The 19,691-nt window shown below is 43.1% G+C and overlaps 1 protein-coding gene across 6 annotated transcripts in view; it reads right to left on the reverse strand.

Annotated features, from left to right (window-relative positions):
• The window catches only part of RUNX2 (RUNX family transcription factor 2), a 206,838-nt gene that overhangs the window by 26,525 nt on the left and 160,622 nt on the right, over positions 1-19,691 (reverse strand). For all 6 annotated transcript variants that reach the window (XM_061195018.1, XM_061195021.1, XM_061195020.1 and 3 more), the window contains one exon: positions 4,736-4,897. In XM_061195018.1, the coding sequence (XP_061051001.1) occupies positions 4,736-4,897 (162 nt within the window). The remainder of the gene's footprint in view (positions 1-4,735; positions 4,898-19,691) is intronic.

A 19,691-nucleotide genomic window follows, 5' to 3' on the forward strand; every position in this document is an offset into this window, starting at 1 on the left:
AACTGCAGAGAAAAATCATCCACACAACCTGTATTGGCCTCTCCCAGGGTACCTGAGGCAGACAATGTGTATGACCTTGCATCTCTAATTCATGTATACTACCACTCTAAGAGACCTCCAGAAAGGATCAGAGAGGTCCATGGGCACAATGACCAAGACTGCAGAAAAATGCCTGTATAAACCCCTTCCACCTCGTGTATGCCAAAGAGTGGTACAGACTTAGGTTAATCTAAGATACTTCACTCAGATGGGTGGGACGGGGAGGAGTTATTTGCAGTGAATAACCCAAGGTACAGTCTCCGTTAGGAGGCTAACAATAGCTCATACTCTGACCCACCAGTCAAAGAATAAGACTCAATAAACAGTTGTGCTTCTTTTCCTAAGAGTATAATTACATAAACTACATTTTGAAAGTCAGTAATTATTTATCCACGTACTATTTTTTAATGAGCTCCAGAAAAGTAATTATAATCTTTGTGTTAAGCCTCACAAGTGCTCAGAACATCAAAAATGCCATGGGTGATAACATGACAACGATGAAGCCGTGCAATGGTTTGGTTTGTTGTCAAGGTTCCTTGCTTGTCTTGCCACACACCTTGCTCTTTAAGAGAATCAGTGAGAAATAACTTTGGCTACCTCTGTGTAGTGAATATTCTTTTAGGATCATATAAGATGAAATGAGATAATGTATAAAATCTCTGGGGATTGGGGGGTGCCACTTAAATACAGATTATTATGTGATAAGGCCATACTTACCATAGTAAGTATGGTGGGGAGGGGAACCAACCCCTAACAGGGCTTCTTCTGCACTAGGTATCTCTAGACTGGTTTCTGCTTGATTTTTATAATTCGGCTGGATATGGACTAAACTCAATACAATAAGGTAGACCCTATTAGTCAACTACACGACAATAATTTACTGTTCAGCCATAACTTACAACTGCTGCTATTGTTCTTGTTATAATATTGAAGGCTTCTCAAGGTTAAGGAAATATTTTCTGAATCTTTGTACTGCCCCTGTGAACTTCAAGATATCTGGGTTTGTATCTTTCTTTGCAATAAAGTAGGGAATGTTAGTAATATATCTTTATCATCTTATTTTATTTACTCCTTGCTTCCATAAAGAATTTGAGGGAGACTGCAGGAGCTATGTGGTATAATAGCATTGTCATTATCATAATTCATTAAGTTCGAGCATTTGTAGCCACACTTGAAAAATTACGCAGAAGAAAGGATAACAAAAAAAGAAGTTGTAAAATTGGATTCTCTGAAGGTCTTTAAACAGATTAAATCATGGTCTTTCTTTGCAATGGTCTTTTAGGATGAAATGGAATTTCTTTAGGAATATTTCTTTCTGAAAGATCTTTCTGGCCCCCTTTATTCCTATGATCCCTTGGAAAAGAACCTTAGCATGCTTAGTTACATGTAAGTGTAATTTAACATCTTCTATTTTCTGACACTATAACTGAATAGTTATTTTCTCTTAGTGCTTTACTGAGATTTTGTGAATGGCTCCCAACTGCTTTTAGCTCTATAAAAATTTATAAGTCTATGGAATAATAATAATAATGACAAACATTTATTGAGTACGTCTATGTGTTAGGCACTGTGTTAAGTGCTTTATGAATGCCATATGAGTATTAACTTGTTTAAATATTTAAATATTTCATGGTGTTTTTTTGTTTTAAATATACTCTGTAGCCATCCATTTTAGAAAGCAAATAATCCCTTTAAAAGTTTCGATTTTTACCTACTGATTCATTTAAACCAGGGCTTGCCTGCAAATTATATACAGACATACAATTTTTACAAAACAATGTTAGCTTCATAATCTCAGCTACAATCTGTTTAGCACATATTGTGTGTCAGGCCTGCCCTAAGCACTTTACACTAAGCATCTCATTTAATCCTCACAGTAGCCCCAAGAGATAAATATTATATCCCTGTTTGACAAATAATAAAACTAAGTTTCTGAGAAGTAAGAAACTTGCCTGATATATGTGTGAGTTAGGATTCAAACCTGGGTCTGAACCTCCAACCCTACTGTATAAGTGAGGAATTTTATTCTTTCTCACCCAAGATCATAGGAGAATGTTTTGTGTATCCCTTCATATAGCGAGATGAGAACTGATTTCTCTACACAGAAAAACAGGAACTGTTCTGGAAAGCATCTCAAAAAGTGAACACAGGACTGCTTGGAGATGGAGACAGAGGTTAATATTTTAGCTGTCTGTGTTGCAGAGACATAGCATCCTGGAACTTAGGGATACCTTTAGATATTGAGGGGAATAAGAAGAAGAAAGTATGTAACTTGGTACCTGAGAACTTATGAGATAGGCTCCTCTCCAAGAAGTGTCCTAGGACCGGTCCCCAGGGAACTGAAAATGGGGCTCACTCCAGATGATTTGGTCCCTTAGTCCACCAGGCAGCGCTCTGGGGTGCAGACACAGCCCCACACCCAAGAGCAAGGTCAGAGAAAGCAAGGCTCCTCCAGTTCCCTTACAGTCCACTTCTAGTTCTTTCTTCCTGATTCCCTACTGCTGACAAGAGGGATTTTCTGTTCTCTTCGCTTTAATGTTTATACAGAACCTCCCACCCTGGCACCATGTTACTTTGCCAGGAACAACTCATAGACATGTTTGGGGTGGGAGGAAAAAAACTGGACTAAACTCAGTCTCAAACTAGTTTAAAGCAGAGGCCCGTTCCCACCACTGGCCTCAGATCAATATACGGCTGGATTATTAACCAGTTTCTGTCTCCTCTGTGAAATGAGAAAAGCTGTGTTGTGTTCGTTTATGGAAATGTTTTAAGTAATTATCAGTAAATTGCCTCCAAATAATCTGGCTGTTCCGTATTACACATGTAAATGATAAAATGCCATTTTCAGTGTTATTTTCAATGGTTTTCCCACTGAATTCACATACGAATACACCTCAGCGAGAAAATGCTGGAGATAAATGTCTCTAAGGCTGCGATCACTCCCTGAGGTTTTTTTTTTTTTCCTCCAGGTACTGCCAGAGGACAAACAGCAAAATCTGCTTCAGCCACAGAGGGTTGGGCAGATGGAAGCCCCAGAGGACCCTAAACAGAAACAAGTTTGCACAAATCTGTCCCAGCAAAGTGTCACCTTGGCCCCATGTAAGACAAAATGGACTCAGTCTAAAATACAGAAGGAATGACCAGAACTAACTCAACACCACCCAACACTATACCTCCGATCCCACGTCAGGCCTGGTTATCCCCCGTGCCTTCCTCATCCTTTCCTGTGTCGTTAACTGATGTTTGCCAGTAGGAGGGAGTCATTCCAGTCAAGGGAAATGATCACTAAAATTCTATACTCTGCACACTTCCCCAACAAATACCATGTGATTCATGACAATAAGAACAGCGGTCGGAATGAAAAGTGGTCACGTGGTTTTCCAAAGAATCTTGAGGTTTCCCTCCCCCACCCCTTCTTTCCCTACTCACCCCTATGGGAGTCCGTCTGTGGCAGAAAATGTGAAGGCATTAGGACCAGAGAGCCCTTTCCTGCTATTTGCTTGAGAAACAAAGCCTTCCCTCCTCCCAAGTTGAAAGAAATAAAGGAGTCTGAGCTAGTCACAACCTGCAAGCCTGCTGGCGGCCCGTCAGCTTGCCAGTGGTGCAACTCAGCGGAGTGAGTACCGGCTTCGAGCTTTGCAGAAAATGAGAGAGGGAGAGAAAACAGAGACAGAAACACAAAGAGAAAGAAAGAAAGGCATTAACCTGGCCAGGAGTCAAACAGGTGCTTGGAGCCCGAACGCTGAGAAGAGTGCCTGACAAATAGAGGATCCAACTGTGTGTGCCTCTAGGGGGCTGCTTCTGTACTGATGGGGCCAGGGCTGCAGTCTGGATGGCAAGGGGTGGATGACAGATTTTTTTTCTTATTCACAGGACTCATATGGTTGGCCAAGAGCCTTTATCTTTCCTCCACTTGTCAGTCTGACATCTTCGTGGATCCCCTCTGGCTCCCTGGGATGAATTCTCCATGAGAGAGAGGGGCAGCCAGGATGCTGATCACACACGCTGCCACCATGAGTCACAGAATTTCGTGGTGCCTTTGGAAGAGGGGATGTGTGAGCCCCGGGGGCTGCCACGTTGACAGCAACAGCAGTGAGCTGTGTGATTCGTGGAGAGGCTGCCTCGGTCTTGAGCTGGCCGCTCAGAGGCCATACGTGGCCTTTTAAGACTCTTACAGCCCCACTGCACTTGGAGTGACACATGTCTGGCAAGGATCTGAAGTTTGCAGGCGCCCTCTCTCAGAACTGGCTACCTGGGACTCCTGGGATTTAAGAGCCTCTAGAAACAGAGGGCTGTGCCCTCAGGCTGTAATTTGGCTTTCAGGCAGATGTTAGGCACAGAAAGGAACGCAAGCAGAGGAAGGCCTGGTACAAGACCCTCAGGAGAAGGCCCCAGTTAGGAGACAGAGCCAACCAAAGGGCATGCAATTCAGTGGGACTGAAACTGGGAGGGCACTGAGTGTCATCTTAGACAAGGATGCCATCTCTGGTGGACTTTCCGTCTCTTGACTTCAATTTAAGTTCAAGCACTCAATAGCCCCATAATTCAGAAGACCTGGTTTGCAGCTGTCAGACCCTTGTCCACATGCCTCTGATGGAGAGTTACTGTGAGTGTAGCTGAGACAGCTGGGCTCATCCCGCAGTCCCAACCCCACCCCTGCACCGGAGTGGGTTTTGAGTTCAAGTGTGGTCTTTACCTGAAATGCGCCTGGGCACGTCGGTGATGGCAGGCAGCCCGGTGCCCCGGGTGGAGGACAGCGGGGTGGTGGAGTGAATGGACGGGGGCGTCATCTGGCTCAGGTACGAGGGGTAGGACTGGTCGTAGGACCACGGCGGGGAAGACTGCGTCTGCCTGGGATCTGGGCAAAGAAGAAACGTCTTTAGCACACCAGCCGCTGTGGCCTTCGAACACACAACCCCAAACTCAGAAAGGAGAAAGCAGGGGAAAATCAGAATATACAAGGACGGTTTATTTCCCACAACTCCACCCTTGCAGGCCCCCTAGGGCACAGAGCTTTCTAGACTTCGAGTCTCTATGAAAGTAACAAAATGGATCGTGTGTAAGGACTATTTGTCTCTCTCACACGTAAATATTTCTATTTGGAAAGCTTAACTGTCATTTAAGAAAACAATCTGCTTTGGTTATCGTCACAAAGTTGAATTCCATTTTATTTATTTTCTGTATTTCCTGTATGTTTTTTAATATTACTCCAATGAATATGTATTACTTATTTCTTTTTTAGAAAGTTAGAAAATTTGGGAACAATTTATTTGTTTAAAGAGCAGGCAGACTGTGCCTCTTACTGCTACACATCCAGCCACTATCTTTCAGCCGTGCTTCTCGGTTTGCAAATGATTCCATGATTTTAGCATGGTTCGCTGTCTTTCCAGGCAGGTCAATGGGGTGGCCCTTTCCAGCCTGGGGGTTAGAAGGCTGGGGTAGAGATGAGCACAGAAGGGGCAGCATGTAAGGAGAAGAGGAAAGAGGGGAGCCAGTTATGTTATTCTCATGCTAAAGCTACGCCAGAAAATAACCTTTAAGAAAAAAACAAAACTTAATTTCAAAGCCAACTAAGAACTGAAAAGCTTCATCACCATCCAGTTTAAATGTTAAGCACATGAGTTTCTGACAGTAAGAAAATGATCCAAAACACAACAGGGAAATGTCTTCAATCCTACTGGAATCTGTTTAAAAGATGTCACGTGTTTGGAATGTGGCCTAGTGTTACCTACAGTCACTATAACGATAAAAATAATGGGCTACCAACTGGTTAGAGTGAACTGCTGAGAATTAGCAATATCTTTTGATTTATCTCTATGGAGTTTCTTGGAGGTACAAACAGAATCATAAGCAAATTTCTCTTATCATTTTTTTTTCTAACTTCACATTTTAAAAATTTTAAACACTCTAATATACCAGGCTGTTCTCAAGACAGCTTTGTATATTAGAATAGCCATGGACTTTGGAATGTGCAGAATGAGGTTCAAGTTCTGAGACTTCTATTTTCTAGCTGTGCGTTCTTGGGTTAATTACTCAGTGACTCTGAACCTCAGTTTCCTAATCTGTAAAAGGGGGTGGGGGAGTAATAATATATGAATCACAGGGATGTGGGAATTGCATGAGAAAACTATGTGGAGAGGGCTAGCATAGGAAGCACTCAGTAGGTATTAATTCTTGTCTTTTAGAAAAACTCTTGGTGACACGAGGATAGTTCCATGGTTAAAACACATCTGAACTGGAGTAAATACATTTGGAATAGGTCTAATTTTAAACTATTCCTCTGTCACCTATCAGCCTCTGAAAACGAAAAGCTCAATTTTTAAAAACTATAAATGTATTTAAGTCAATTCAGGTTTATTGCTACAAATAAAAGTGAGTGTAACAAAACATGGGTTTTCCCGAGATGATTCCTCTTTTAAAGGCTCTCTGTTTTTCTGTACAAAGCAATTTAGTTTCAGCTATTTCTTGTTTATTTGTTCCATTCAGAAATATTTTATTTAAAGACTATCTAAATAGGACATACTTTTCTTGAGTCAAAATAATTAAATACATCTGGATATTTATCTAATGTTACTGTATCAACAGATGTATAGGAAAATTTCATCCAACTCAATTTTAAGGAATATTTACCTGAGTTTGCAATTTGAATAAAAGTATAGTACTGTAAATGGTTAACAGAAAATTTTCCTTCAGAAATCTAAAGGATACTTGATCATTAAAGAAATGAACTTTTGTGCTTTAAAATATTCAAGGCTGACATTATATAGATTGGCAACATTTCAAATCTGAGTGAGTGGTCCTTGTTATATATCTGATACAGCTATACTTCCTTGCTTTAACCATTAATGTAATTCACTATGCAGATAAACGGTAAATGATCTTCAGATGGAAAAAGATGCATTCCTTACAGCACCAGAAAGCAATCTCACAAAGGTAAGGCCTTCTCTCAAGCACTATTTTCAATAGACAAAAAGGACAAGAACCACATAGCAAAATGAGCAGGGCACATGGGACTCAAATTTGGATTTGAGTTCTAATCTAACATCACCAGATGACTCCCTGAGCAAGCAGTCTAACCTCTATCTCCATCCCTCGACTATAACATGTTACCAGCAGTATTGGGCTCTCTGCCTGCAAGTGGGGGAAAAATACAAAGAAATCTAAAGAATGACTAAAATCATTGACATTTAGACATATCACGAAGGAATTAGGGAACTTAGCTTGGATGTAAGATACAGCCTTTCATTTCTCCTTAAGCGGAGAGGCAGGCCAGTACAGGGGGAAAGAAGGGGGCTTTCTGATGAGAGGATCTGAGTTGGAGTCCCAGCTCTGCTATCTGTGAGCTGGATGACCTCAGCTGTATTAGCTAACTCTCTGAACCTCAAGGTTCCTCATCTGGAAAATGAAGCAGCATAACATGGTAAAGTGAACAATAGCAAAGTGCTCACGTGTGCTGGCTGGACAGACAAGCCTAGGCTTGAATCACAGCTCCCCACTTTGCTGAGCAAGTCACTTAAACTTTGGGGGCCTCAATGGCTCATCTGTAAAATGGGAATCATGACACTTATTAGGGCTCTTGTGAGCATTACATGAACTAGGCCTTCTTTAAGGCCTAGTTCTTCTAAGGCCTAGCTTCTAGGTTATCTGACACTCTTGGCACATACTAAGTATATAATAAATAGATATGATTATTGCTATCTGTAAAGTGAGTATAATTATAACTACTATCATTTTTGTTTACACAATTAGGTGAAATAATACAAGTAAAAGCATTTTGTAAAGTACTATATGAAAATGATTATCCTTCTCTCTAGGAGCTCATATCACGTGGCCAAGGCCCTACTGTGTTTCATGGGGTGTTTCTTAATGTTGCTGAGCTTTAATTTCCTCATCTGTAAAATGGGATACTATCTCAGAGCGTGTCGTAAGGATTAAATAACATACAGCAAGTGGCTAATTATCATTATTCAAAAAAATTAAAAATCTGACTCTAAACTATCCAGGGTGGTTGGGTTGTCTAGTGTTAAGTCTTGAAGATTTCCAAGATCAGACTCAGCACAATTCAGTATAATGCCTGGCACATAGTAGGTGCTCAATAAATAACCATTGCATGAACCTCCCAGGGTGGCTGGAGTGAATAATAGAATTTTATAATGAAGTAGTAATTAGTCCTTCTCTAACTTCCCCTTAGGCTACAAAAGAACTTGTTATTGGTGACGTTTTAGCTTTGACATAAACTTCCTGACTGCTGGAATATATACTAGAACAGTCTATCAAAGGATAGCTTTCCTTTGAGTGGAGGTCCTTCCTGAAGATATCCAAGATTAGCAAAAAGAACTTCTCACTAGGCCTAAACAAGTGAGAAGATCTCGATCTCTTTTTTTTTTTTTTTTTTTCTTTCTCAGAGGACAGGCTGCAGGCCAGCCAATCTCTCTTCCAAGTTCACTGTCCTAAGATTCTATGATAATGACCTACTTAAGGAAAGAGAGTTACTAAAGAAAAATAAAACACAAGAACTTCCATATAGGGCTCACTAGATCTAGTCTAAGGAATTTTAAAGGGAACAGTAATCTTTAAAAAATAATAATAATAATGGTCTCCAAGCACCCCAGGGCTTCTCTAATACCCTGTGAATGAGGCCTCAACAATCCCAGCTCCCCAACGTCTGGCCTGTGTGATCTTGGACAAATTACATAACCTATCTAACTTCAAGGTGCTTAATGTGTATAATGGGAATAAATAAGAAGAGCTCCCTCTTAAAGTTGTTTTAAAGATTAAATGAGGTAATGTAGGAAAGAGCTTAGCACATGGAAAGAACCCAATAAATGTTCACCACTGTTATAGCATCTGCTTTACTGAGTCTTCATTCTGTATTTATGTTTCCAGCCCATAACCTCTTATTCTAGCAAAGGGCCATTTTTAGAAAGCTTCCTGTAGTTTTGAAGTCTGCCATTTGGAGACCATATCTGCACTGGTCGCTTTGATACACTTTACAATCATTTAACCTGAATCGTGTTCCTTCTTAGTCTTAGCTTCTCCCAGACCAAGAAATCCTAATCATCTGTTTAGCGTGTTTTCTAATACTGTATGCTTCAACTTTTTTCAAACTTTTAGTGGGGGGAAAAAAAAAAAGGCTATAAAATAGCCATAAAATGTCCAATCACTAAGAAAATGTAATCCTATCATAAATATATGATTACATCATATTTGCTTTGTTGTGGACAATTATTAATGCTTACAATAGAGAAAAGTCACCTTAACCTGATCTCATAAACGATTTCTGAACTCAACTTCCTGAAGAAACCTGAGACTTCTGAGATTCACTCTGAACTTGGATGAGTCAGAGCAGGTGACAGATGTTTTTAGGCACCGCCGGTCAATCCTAAGGTTACTAATAGGGAAGAGTGAGTACAGGGCCTAGCTCTGAGACAAACCTACTAATTAACCATTAACAAACAAGAAACTGTCTTCATCAACCTCAGGCCCCACAGGGCTAGTAGAACGTATTCCTTTCCTATACCCCATGCAGAGTTGTACTGAATGTTCCGTCCTTTTGAGTCTGCAGAAACGTGGAGGGAAGTACCCTGTCCTTCCACTCCAACATAAATAAGAATATCCTTGATTTTTTGGGTCTCAGAGGCTAGAGGTGCCAATCATCGCCTTGATATTACATCCTGGGTGACCTGAGATTACCTATGAGCACCCACAAGTTTTCAGAAAATAACTGAACTCTATTTCACAGACATTCCCAAAAGACAAGAAAACTGCTGTTGAACTTTAAATAGTTTTAGGGTGCTTTAAAAACGAAAATTCATTATTTTCCTATGGCAATCTTCGGAAACAGCATCAATATTATTTTTATTACTATATTCTAGAAATTCAAAGCATTGACAGAAGTTTTTATATAGATATGACAATTTAAAAACAAGACCCTGGGTGTTGGCTTTTTTATGGGCACATACTCTATTGTGCTTGGGAAACCTGAAATACTAAATAGCACAGGAGCATTTTAATAGGACTCCACCCCTATTTCTCCCCAAACTTCTCTCCTATCACCTAACAAAGGGGAGGGGGGAGTTTAAAGGGAAGTCGTAATCAAGTACGACCTGTAACATAAACTTCAGAGAGAAGATCAGGTCTTCCCTATACAATGGGCTGCTGTGCTCACAGCAGGATGTGACTAATCACGATGACTAAATGAGAGAGAAGAGAAAGAAGCAGAAAACCTAGGGCAGGGCGGAGCTCCTGGAGGCGCTGGGGACGACACCAAGGAGAAAACAGTCCCCAGTCTAACTGGGAACGCATGCTAGGAACCGCCACCAGGCTTCGGAGGTCAGGCTAGTGACTGGACACCTCAGACCTACAGCTGTACACTTCCACAAGAAACGGTAGACCAAATCTAGCTACTAAGAGCTCAGGTTAAATAAAGAGGAGCCAGTCACTTGACAAAAAGAATCCCTTCAGCATTTGTTCCAACTGAGGCAATATCTGTTGGACAAATTTTAAAAAGACACCAGAGAGGCACAAACTATTGGGTGTAAGACAGGCTCAAGGATGTTTTGTACCACAAGGGGCATATAGCCAATATTCTGTAATAACTGGAAATGGAAAGTAACCTTTAAATATTGTATAAAAGCTTAAAAAAATTTTTTTAATTAAAAAAAAAAAAAAAAGACACCAGAAGTCCAGGGGCCCACATACACTTTGCACTTTCTCTCCCAACTCACTAAAGTTGAGGGCAAGGTTCTTATTTAGCTATCCCTTTTTCACCTACAAATTACCAGTCGTTATTACTGACACCTTAACAGGGCTTTCGGGGTGGGAGGGGGGCAGTTTTTACATGCTATTCTGGTGAGTCAGCAAACTATCCATTTTTATTGTGACCAACAGCTTCTGTACGCCTACATGGCAGTGCGATGGTCTAAGGGATAGATAAGTAACAAAAGACATTTCTTGCCGTGCAAAAGCTTATACATGCAGGTGGGGAAAGTAAGACTAACAGATATAAAACAACAAGTAACTTAAAAATGTTCAAAGCATGTACCTGTGTTTTTCAAAAAGCTCTAAAGATAGACATGAACCACAGGGCACCAATATCAGTGTGAATTTTATAAGATTTCCTTCTAGGGCGGTGTTCCTTCAGCTTAGGCTACTTGGAGATTGGGCCATCTGCTTTCCATTCTATAGACCCCAAAACATAAAAGTACAGGAGGCAACATTCCCAGGAGATGCTCAAAAATTGATGCTACTTGGGGGAGAAGTGGTTCACACGTCTCAGGTGGTCTTTGCATCAGGCAAAAAATGGAGACAACCATTTATTTAAACCGTGGATATGAGGAAAGCAAGCTCTCTCCTTTGAGTTGGACCACAGCTTCTGAAGTTCAATAACGGATATGGGGAAAAGGAAGCAGGGCCATGCATTTCCTAAAATGATTTGTAAAGAGTCATGGGCTCTAAGAGTATCCAGGCTTTCAAATGACTGAGAAGCTAAATTTCATGTCTGCCTACTTGAACTCTGAACACTTGCGGTCATAATAAGAGAGGAATGAAGAGACAGATGGTTAGAAAAAAAGGCACCATAGGAAAAAGAACTGACTCCAGGAGAACAGGTAGAAGTCTCTTAATGAAGAAGTTTGAGTGGGGAGAGCAGAGTGGGCAGAGAGCTTTAGAAAAGCCCAGGGAAACGTACACGTGGAAACTCAGCGGTTGCTATTAACGAGCCCCCTTTGGTAAACGCTCTGGTTAGACACCTGTGGGTGTGAATGAAGGGCTGCTTTCCTAAGAACCGCTCGCAACGGGGCACACCTTGGACACAGTGCTGAACTTCACGCAGAGACGGGAGGAAACAAGTCAACAGGGGCCAAGCCTGAACCAGCGCACAAGCGGCTCCTTCCTGTGGGCGCTGCCGGTGGGCTGCTGTGTAACGTGGCAGGACAGTGGCCGGTGGTTTCTGCCATGTGCGCCCCAGTGAGCACCTGCTATATCTGGGGAGCCCAGTCCATTCAGAGAGCAGCACATTCCCACCCCTTCTCCTCCACCCACTTCCCCCTCCCCAGCATTCAACTCGGGCTGCGCAAACCTCCAATATTTCGTGAGAAAACTGGGGGACTTAAAATGCACTGCACAGATAGTTCTCCTAGTTGAAGATTGTGCCTCTCCATTGAAACCAGGGTCAAAGTCAATCATCTCAATGGAGAGAGGCAGCTTTACAATTTCCTACCCTAGACTATTTCTGTCATATTACTGTCATTCATAAGACAAATACAGTCACATTCTTACCTCCGTGAACTCCCATTTCCAAACATTTACGCTAAATGCTAAATCTTACATTCTATGTCTTCTCTAATAACCCTGCTACCTAGACTGGAGTGTTAGAATGAGCTTTCCCACTCACTTCCCGTTCTCCTGACCAAGAGGGAACACCGTCTGAAAACAAACAGGCACTTCCAAGTGCAGGAGGAGCGCTGGATGGGGGGCTCTGGCACTAACTGTGCAGCTGTGCACCAATAATTCACCTTCTCTGAGTATCGCTGTCGTCAGGTGTAAGATGAGAATGGATGGGTTATCTCCAAGATGTTCTCCAGCAATGAAATGCTATGATTCTAACTACTCGGAAAATTGGGCTCCCAACCCTCAGTCCTTTCTGGAGTAGGTAGTTGCAACAGCAAGGACCGAAGCCGCCCTGAGCTGATCTGGGGCGGCTGGGAGAGGAACTGATGGGGGCTGACACTCGTGGTGTGTCCCATCACAGAGCGTTGTGGCCCACCTCGGCAGAGAAGGCACCGAGAGCAGAATTTTGACTCCCCTCCTGTCCCCAACCAGGCTGTCTCCAGCCGACTAAGGTGGCCACCAGAATTGCTCGGCAGAAGACCAGCCCAGCCGATTCCAGAGCTTAAGGCTGAAATCTGAGAAAAAAGCAGCCATCTGTTCGGATAGAACTGGATGCCACGCAGGGTGCACCAGGCATGACGAGTTATGTGTCAGTACAAACAATGGGAGGAGGGGGACTTAGTGAATCCTAGGGGACCATGGTGGGGAAGAGAATGAGAAATGACAGGTACAGCCTGAGACGTCACAGCCCCTAACAAAATGCCAAAAGAAAAACCAGAAGGAAGTTAAGACAAGGTAATGAGAAGTGCCTTTTTTCAGTACCACCAATTTGGGGCTGGATGGAACTCATCACTGTCTTACAGAAAATGAGGGAATTTTCTTACTTTCTTTTTAGTTAGGGCTTCTCGTTGACAGAGCAGAGTCTGCAGAGTTCTTCCTTATATTAAGGAAAACATGTCTCCCCGGAACTCCACTCACTCCTCATCATTGCTGCCTGGGATTCCTCGTGCACATGACAGTTATTACATTATTTGAAGATAATGCTTTTAAAGCTTACTACATGATAGACAGTACTTTTACATTCTCTTACCCCATTTACCTAGAAAAACCTAATAGAAGAAACAAGAGGCTACACCATACGTCACACCTAACCTGGCCTCAGCCTCGGCACATCTGGGACCTCAATGTAAAGGTAGCAGAGGGAAGGGAACTAGCTACAAACAGGTAGGACCAGAATTTGAGAAATAACTGGGATGTGGTGCTGGCCAGGGGAAGTGACCTTAGTTCAAATCACAGTATTGAAGTGGATGCAGGAAATTCAAGTTCAAATCAGGCTATTAACATCTAGTGGGTGAGATTATAGCAGTCGGGGTGTTACAGAAGGTCCCCAGACATGGCGAATCCTGTTGTCGGATGGATGATGGTATTGTCCATGGTTCCAAGAACTGGCTTCTACTCCTTCATTCAAAAAATATCTATTGAGTACCTCCTCTGGTACTCTGCTAGGTTCTAGAGATATTAATGGTGAATAAAGACTCTGCCTGCCCTCATAGAGTTTACAGCTTGGTGGGAGAGGCTGACATTAATCAACTAATCATATAACTGTCATAAGTGCTAAAAAGGAGGTGTCCTTGGCATCATAAGAATGTACAGTGGGGGACTCCAGGCAAGCCTGGGGAAGGCTTCTCTAATGATGTGATGGTTAGAGAAGGGCAAGCAGAAGTCCAGTGGATACGTAGGTGGGGATAAGAGGGCTTTAGGTAAAGCGAACAGCATATATCAAGTTCCTGGGACGGAGGCAGTATAGCTTTATTGAAGAGTTGAGAAAGCCAGTGTGGTTGGATGACTGACAAAAGGTTCAAGACAGTGTGAGAAGAGACTGGAAAACAGGCAGGGAGGACCCAGGCTATGCAGAACCTGCTGGGTCACGCGAGAGGTTTTGGTCTTTATCCTAAGTGCAATGGAAGGTCACGGGGGTGTTTTTAAGTATGGGGTGACATCATCAGATTCACATTTTTAAAATCTCCCTCTGACAGCATCATAATAGAAACAGGGCAGAAGTCCAGCCCAGGACACACACAGGGAAGGGTGTGTAGGGAAAACAGCAGCTGAAACAGATGCAAGGGTGGAGTCCAGGAGCTGCACTCGGGGAACCAGGAAGCAGCCTGAGGCACTCAGCTGCCTCTACACATGGTCCAACCAGGGGGATGAGGTCCTGAGATGCCTCAGCTGGATCAGATTGGCTCTGGGTGGGCAAGGTGAGCCCGCGATCAAGGGCCTTGGGCCTGCAGCTGTGATCTGGGCAGGCTCCACCTCATACATTCTGGTTCAGGGGTAAAGCCTGGGCATCTGTACGTGTAACAAGCTCCCCAGGTGATGCTAATACACGCCAAAGTTTGAGAACAACGGGCATCATTTTTACTGATGATTGTTAGAAAGGAAAATTACCCAACACTACTCCGAATTAATCTTCCCTATCAGGAAGAATGATCTTCAAATAGAATGAGCAGAACAAACATGCTTAAGAGGAAATGAAGGCCCAAGAGACGTGAGGAGATAAGAGAGAGCAACCTACTGCTTTAAATGAATTCAAGCTCCTGCTCCAAGATGAATTACGCCCCACAATATTGCAAGAATGTATGGAGACTGGCAGACAAAGGGCTTCTCTTTGACAAAGCAGGGTCTGCAAAGTTCTTCCTTGTATTAAGGAAAACGTGTCTCCCTGGAACTCCACTCACTCCTCATCGTAGCTTCGCTGCCTGGGATTCCTCGTCCACATGACAGTTATTATTTGAAGATAATGACTTTAAAGTTTACTACATGATAGACAGTACTTTTACATTCTCTTTCCCCGTTTACCGTTCCTGAGAATGGCATTGCCATGGGTAAAAATCTAAATTGCAACTAAGTTTTTTGGAGCCATTGCTTGCAGACCACTAAAAACACTTGAGTCCCTTTCAAAAGCCTGTGTATAATCAACACTTCACACTTGATGCCCAAAGTGACTATCAGAAAGCAGAATGGGTTCACTAAAAACTTGTTCCCTAGGATTACGAGAGCAATAGGTTAAAAGAAAGCTCCTCTGTCTGCTGTGCATCTTAACCTCAGCAAGATACACACCTTACTTCTAAAGGGATGTACAGGTAGTTAAAAGGCCCATCAGAAAGTGGTTGTTGATACGGGTCACGGTCAGGTTCGAGAGAGGAACACAGTGGCATATTCAAGGGCATGATAATCCTAGTTACGTCCTGCATCTTCAGCAAAGTCTTTAAGAATGAAAAGCAACCTTCCTAAGCTTCAAGATGAGACAAAATTGGGAGAAACAGTCAACATACTGGATGAGGAGCCAGAACTATAAAATAACCCTACAAGATGGAAGGAGGAGGTGAAAGTGACACAATGAAATCGACAAAGAACAAGAGTACAGTGCTGCATTTGGTCAGCTCCAAGACGGGATGGGGGAAGCCTGCCCTAAGAGCAGAGTTTTTCATGGACTGCAAGCCACAGTGTGATGGGATGACAAAAAGTCAGCACAATCTTGAGATGGATTAACAGAGCACGAGTGGACCCCCACCCCACTGGTCAGTGCTGGAGGGTTGTGTTTTCTCGAGGTAGGGTCAGCCCAGAGCCCTGGAGAAGACAGAACAAGGCATGGGACCTCCATCTGTCACACGAGGAATGGTTAAGGAATGGCCAAGAGCTCCCATCTACCCTCAGCCTTTCCATGGGACACCTACTTCCCACCTGAACTGAAGCTTGGATTTCCCCAGATCCTTCCTCCTAACCTTACCACTTGGCTGTTGCTCATTCTCCAAGGCCACAAGAGGAGCCAACTCCTCTTCAGAAGTTCTTCTGTCTTTACCCTAACCTACCAACCTCCAGAACGTTCTTCCACGTTGGTAAGTGGCTCAACATCTTCCTCGTTTCCCTGACTTGCACCGAGTCCTACTGAGTCCTAGAGAAACTGTCATTCCCACTGACCATCAACCACTGCAGAGCCCACTTCTGTTCACAGGCTGCAACCACTTCAGGAGACAATCACTGCTGACTGGCTCTTCCCAGCATCTCTGTCCTTACCTGGGTCCTCAGTGATGCTCAAAGTCATCTTCCTTTCCCCCCACTCACCTTGCTGACAGCCCCAAAGGTGTACTGTTCTTCTAACCCTTTCCCCTACACCCTCCCCACCTAAAACCACCTTGTCAGACTTCACCTTCCCGGGACACTGATTTCTAATTTCAGCCCTGAGAGTTCCAGAATCTCCTGGTGCCTAAGTTTTCTTATTCGCGAAACAGGGTTCACAATACTGACTCTTCTGTGAAATCTGTTACAACCAACTGTTTTTAAACAGTTAAAAAGCAAGTCCTTATCAAAATAAACAAAGCCCTGGAAAGAATCTGATGGTCTTAACTGGGAATAGTGCCACACAATTTTATTCCTGGAATACTTCTGCATATATTAAAATGAAAAAAACGGAATGAAAATACTTTTCAAACTGATAACATCTGTAATATAACGTTGCTGCTATTAATACCACATAGTACAATAAACTCCAGCTCTCTATTTGAAGGCCTGGGTGCCCATCCACAATTCAACATCAAAATACACCATTAGAGCATCCATTATATCAAACCGCATGCCTGACTCGCCCCTCTCCTGGGGTAGCCCTGGAGGTTGAATATTTCATTCAAAGTTAGACTCCTATTCTGATCATTCTTCCCAGAATCCATAGCAAAAGGTAAAAAGGGGCAAGTAGGGTCCCTAGGCAACTAGTAAAGACACGCATACATGTGTGTACACATATACATATATACATATATGTAAAGCTCAAACTAAATATAAAACTAAAAAGAGAAAGATGATGCTTTGGAAAAGAATGAGAGAACGAAACCCAGACTTCCTCTGGGCAGAGTCCTGAAGTCCGGCTAGAAAGGGAACAGTCTTGGGGAAGGACAAGGAGAGGCATCATGAAGGAGATCGATTCTCCTTATCATGATTCGATATTAACTGAGCATCTTGTATTCCAGACAGGAGAACATTAACATGACAAGATTTTGGAACTCAAGAGATTGATTTTTCTTGGAACATTACCCGTCTTTTGTTTTTCTAAAAGCGTAATAAAGTCAGAGCATCTTCAGTTAATAGGGAATTCCAACCGACAGAAGTCCAGAGACCTTTAAGGAGCTCATCTATGAATGATGCCAACAGTTGCAGTGACCACACAGCACATTGACAGCCAGCCCTTCACAGGGTCGTACTGAGCTTTATCCTTCAAAGCCAGCCCAGGCCGGACCTGAACTCCACTCTTCCTTAGTAGGCGGCTGCCAGAGTTGAAGAGATGCGAAATCGTGTTCACACACAGGATTTGTGCTATTTCTTCATAAGAACTGGAACCAGCAACCTCCTCTGAAGAGCTTTCCCGCTCACACGTGTGCGTGGCAGCAGCAAATTTTCCTGGCTATTCTGCCCAAAAGATCTCGAAGGAAGAAGGCAGGACAGGACTCTGCAGTAACTTCAGAAATGAAAACACAGCACCACCCAACTGAAAGAACAGAACTTCCAACCACCTGCCTTGAGTGTGGTGATTTCAGTTCCTTAAGACACAAGATGCCTACAGGTGAGTAGGACCACAGTGATCGTAAGGCAGGGGACCTCATTTGACTCCCACTCCCCACATCCTACAATTCTTCTCACGCTGAAGGCACCCGCAGTCATCCTTCCTGCTCAGTAACAGTCACTGTGCCCCTTGTGGGTTCATCCTCTTCACACTCACAGCCACCGCCACCCACCCTCGCCCGCTTCACCTCCCAACTTGTTTCACCCGAAAGAATCGCGGGGTCACTCGGCACTTGAATAGGACGGTAGTTTGGGACACGGCTGCTCAGCTGTGCTTTCCTATTTCTAAAAGGCTTTGCTAGTAAATGTTTCAGTGCAAGCACAGCGGCCTGAGGGCTAAAACAGCCAAACACATACACAGCTGAAGCCCAGCTGGCCAGGATCCTCTTAATGCTTAAAGGAGCATGTTTGCCAAGGGGACACAGCAGCAGACTGAAGTTGGGCGGAAACGACTTCGCTTCAGGCAAGGTAACTGCTGATAAGATCATCATCATCCTACATGATGCCTGGCAAGTTGATTTTCAAGATATCCCTAAAAAGGTTACCTTGAATATAGGCTCATATATAACTGTCCTTTAATTAGCAAAAGCAATTATATTGCATTTTAAAGCTTAATTCAGATACTCCTAATGCATCCCTTTTATGAACATTTCGTCTCTGAGGATCCTAAATAATATTTGATGGAGAAAGAAAAAGACATTGGTCCATGAGGACACGTGCCACTTAGACAGTCAGCAACATGGCCGACTCAATGGCCATGAGGCTGGTTGCCCACTAAGAGTCTGGAACTCACAGTCAACTATAGTAGCTCAAGAGGCCTTTAGCAGCTCATTTCTCGAAGAGTCCATTTCCTCCATCTATAAAATATGTACTTTACAGAATTGTTTTAAGGCTTTAACAAGAACTTTATGTAAAACTAGTTTGTAAATGGTAAAGAGCTGCACAAATGAAAGTCTGAAATGGGAGGAAACTGGGCCAAGAGAGACGTATGCTTCAGCCTCCTGAGGGTGCCTGGTGGTTGAGTGCACAGGACCCTCCAGCTACATAAATCTGGCCTTAATTCCTGTATTTATGACTCACTGGTGTGTAAGTGGGACCTTGAGCAAGTTATTAGCCTCTCGGACCCTCAGTTTTTACAACAACGCTACCCATCTCATAGAACCGTTGTGAGAAATGCCTGCTACACGATACACAGTCAATAAATGGCAGCTAAGAGTAATCCAATCAAATAGGTACTAGAAAAATATTCAGGGTAGGATAATAATGGGTCACACTTCCTGAAGAAGTCAAACACCTGTTCATTCATTCATCACCAAACCGAAAGTCACCAAGCAGTGGGCACCACAGAAGACAACGGGGACACAGAGGTCAGTAAAACATGGCCCTAGACTTTGAAAGTTCAAACTCTGACGGAGGAGACAGACGTGTACACAAGTAATTGTCACCACGTGCAATGGTGGTATGGGAGCCTTAGACTCAGCTTGGGTGGGTTGGAAGAGGCCTGACAGAGGTGCCAGCATTTGACCTGAGTTCTGAATGCGACCATCCTTAATTCCCTCTGGGGCTAGTGCAGTCACTTCTTAAAGGAAGACCCTGCTCCTACCACTGCCCCCTTATGATCCATGCTTCACACAGCAGCCAAAGGAGTTCTTAAAAGCATGTGAATTAGATAATGTCATTCTCTTGCTTCACATCCTTCAATTGCGTCC

This window comes from Eubalaena glacialis, chromosome 7, assembly GCF_028564815.1.
Source record: "Eubalaena glacialis isolate mEubGla1 chromosome 7, mEubGla1.1.hap2.+ XY, whole genome shotgun sequence".
Classification (NCBI taxonomy): domain Eukaryota; kingdom Metazoa; phylum Chordata; class Mammalia; order Artiodactyla; family Balaenidae; genus Eubalaena; species Eubalaena glacialis.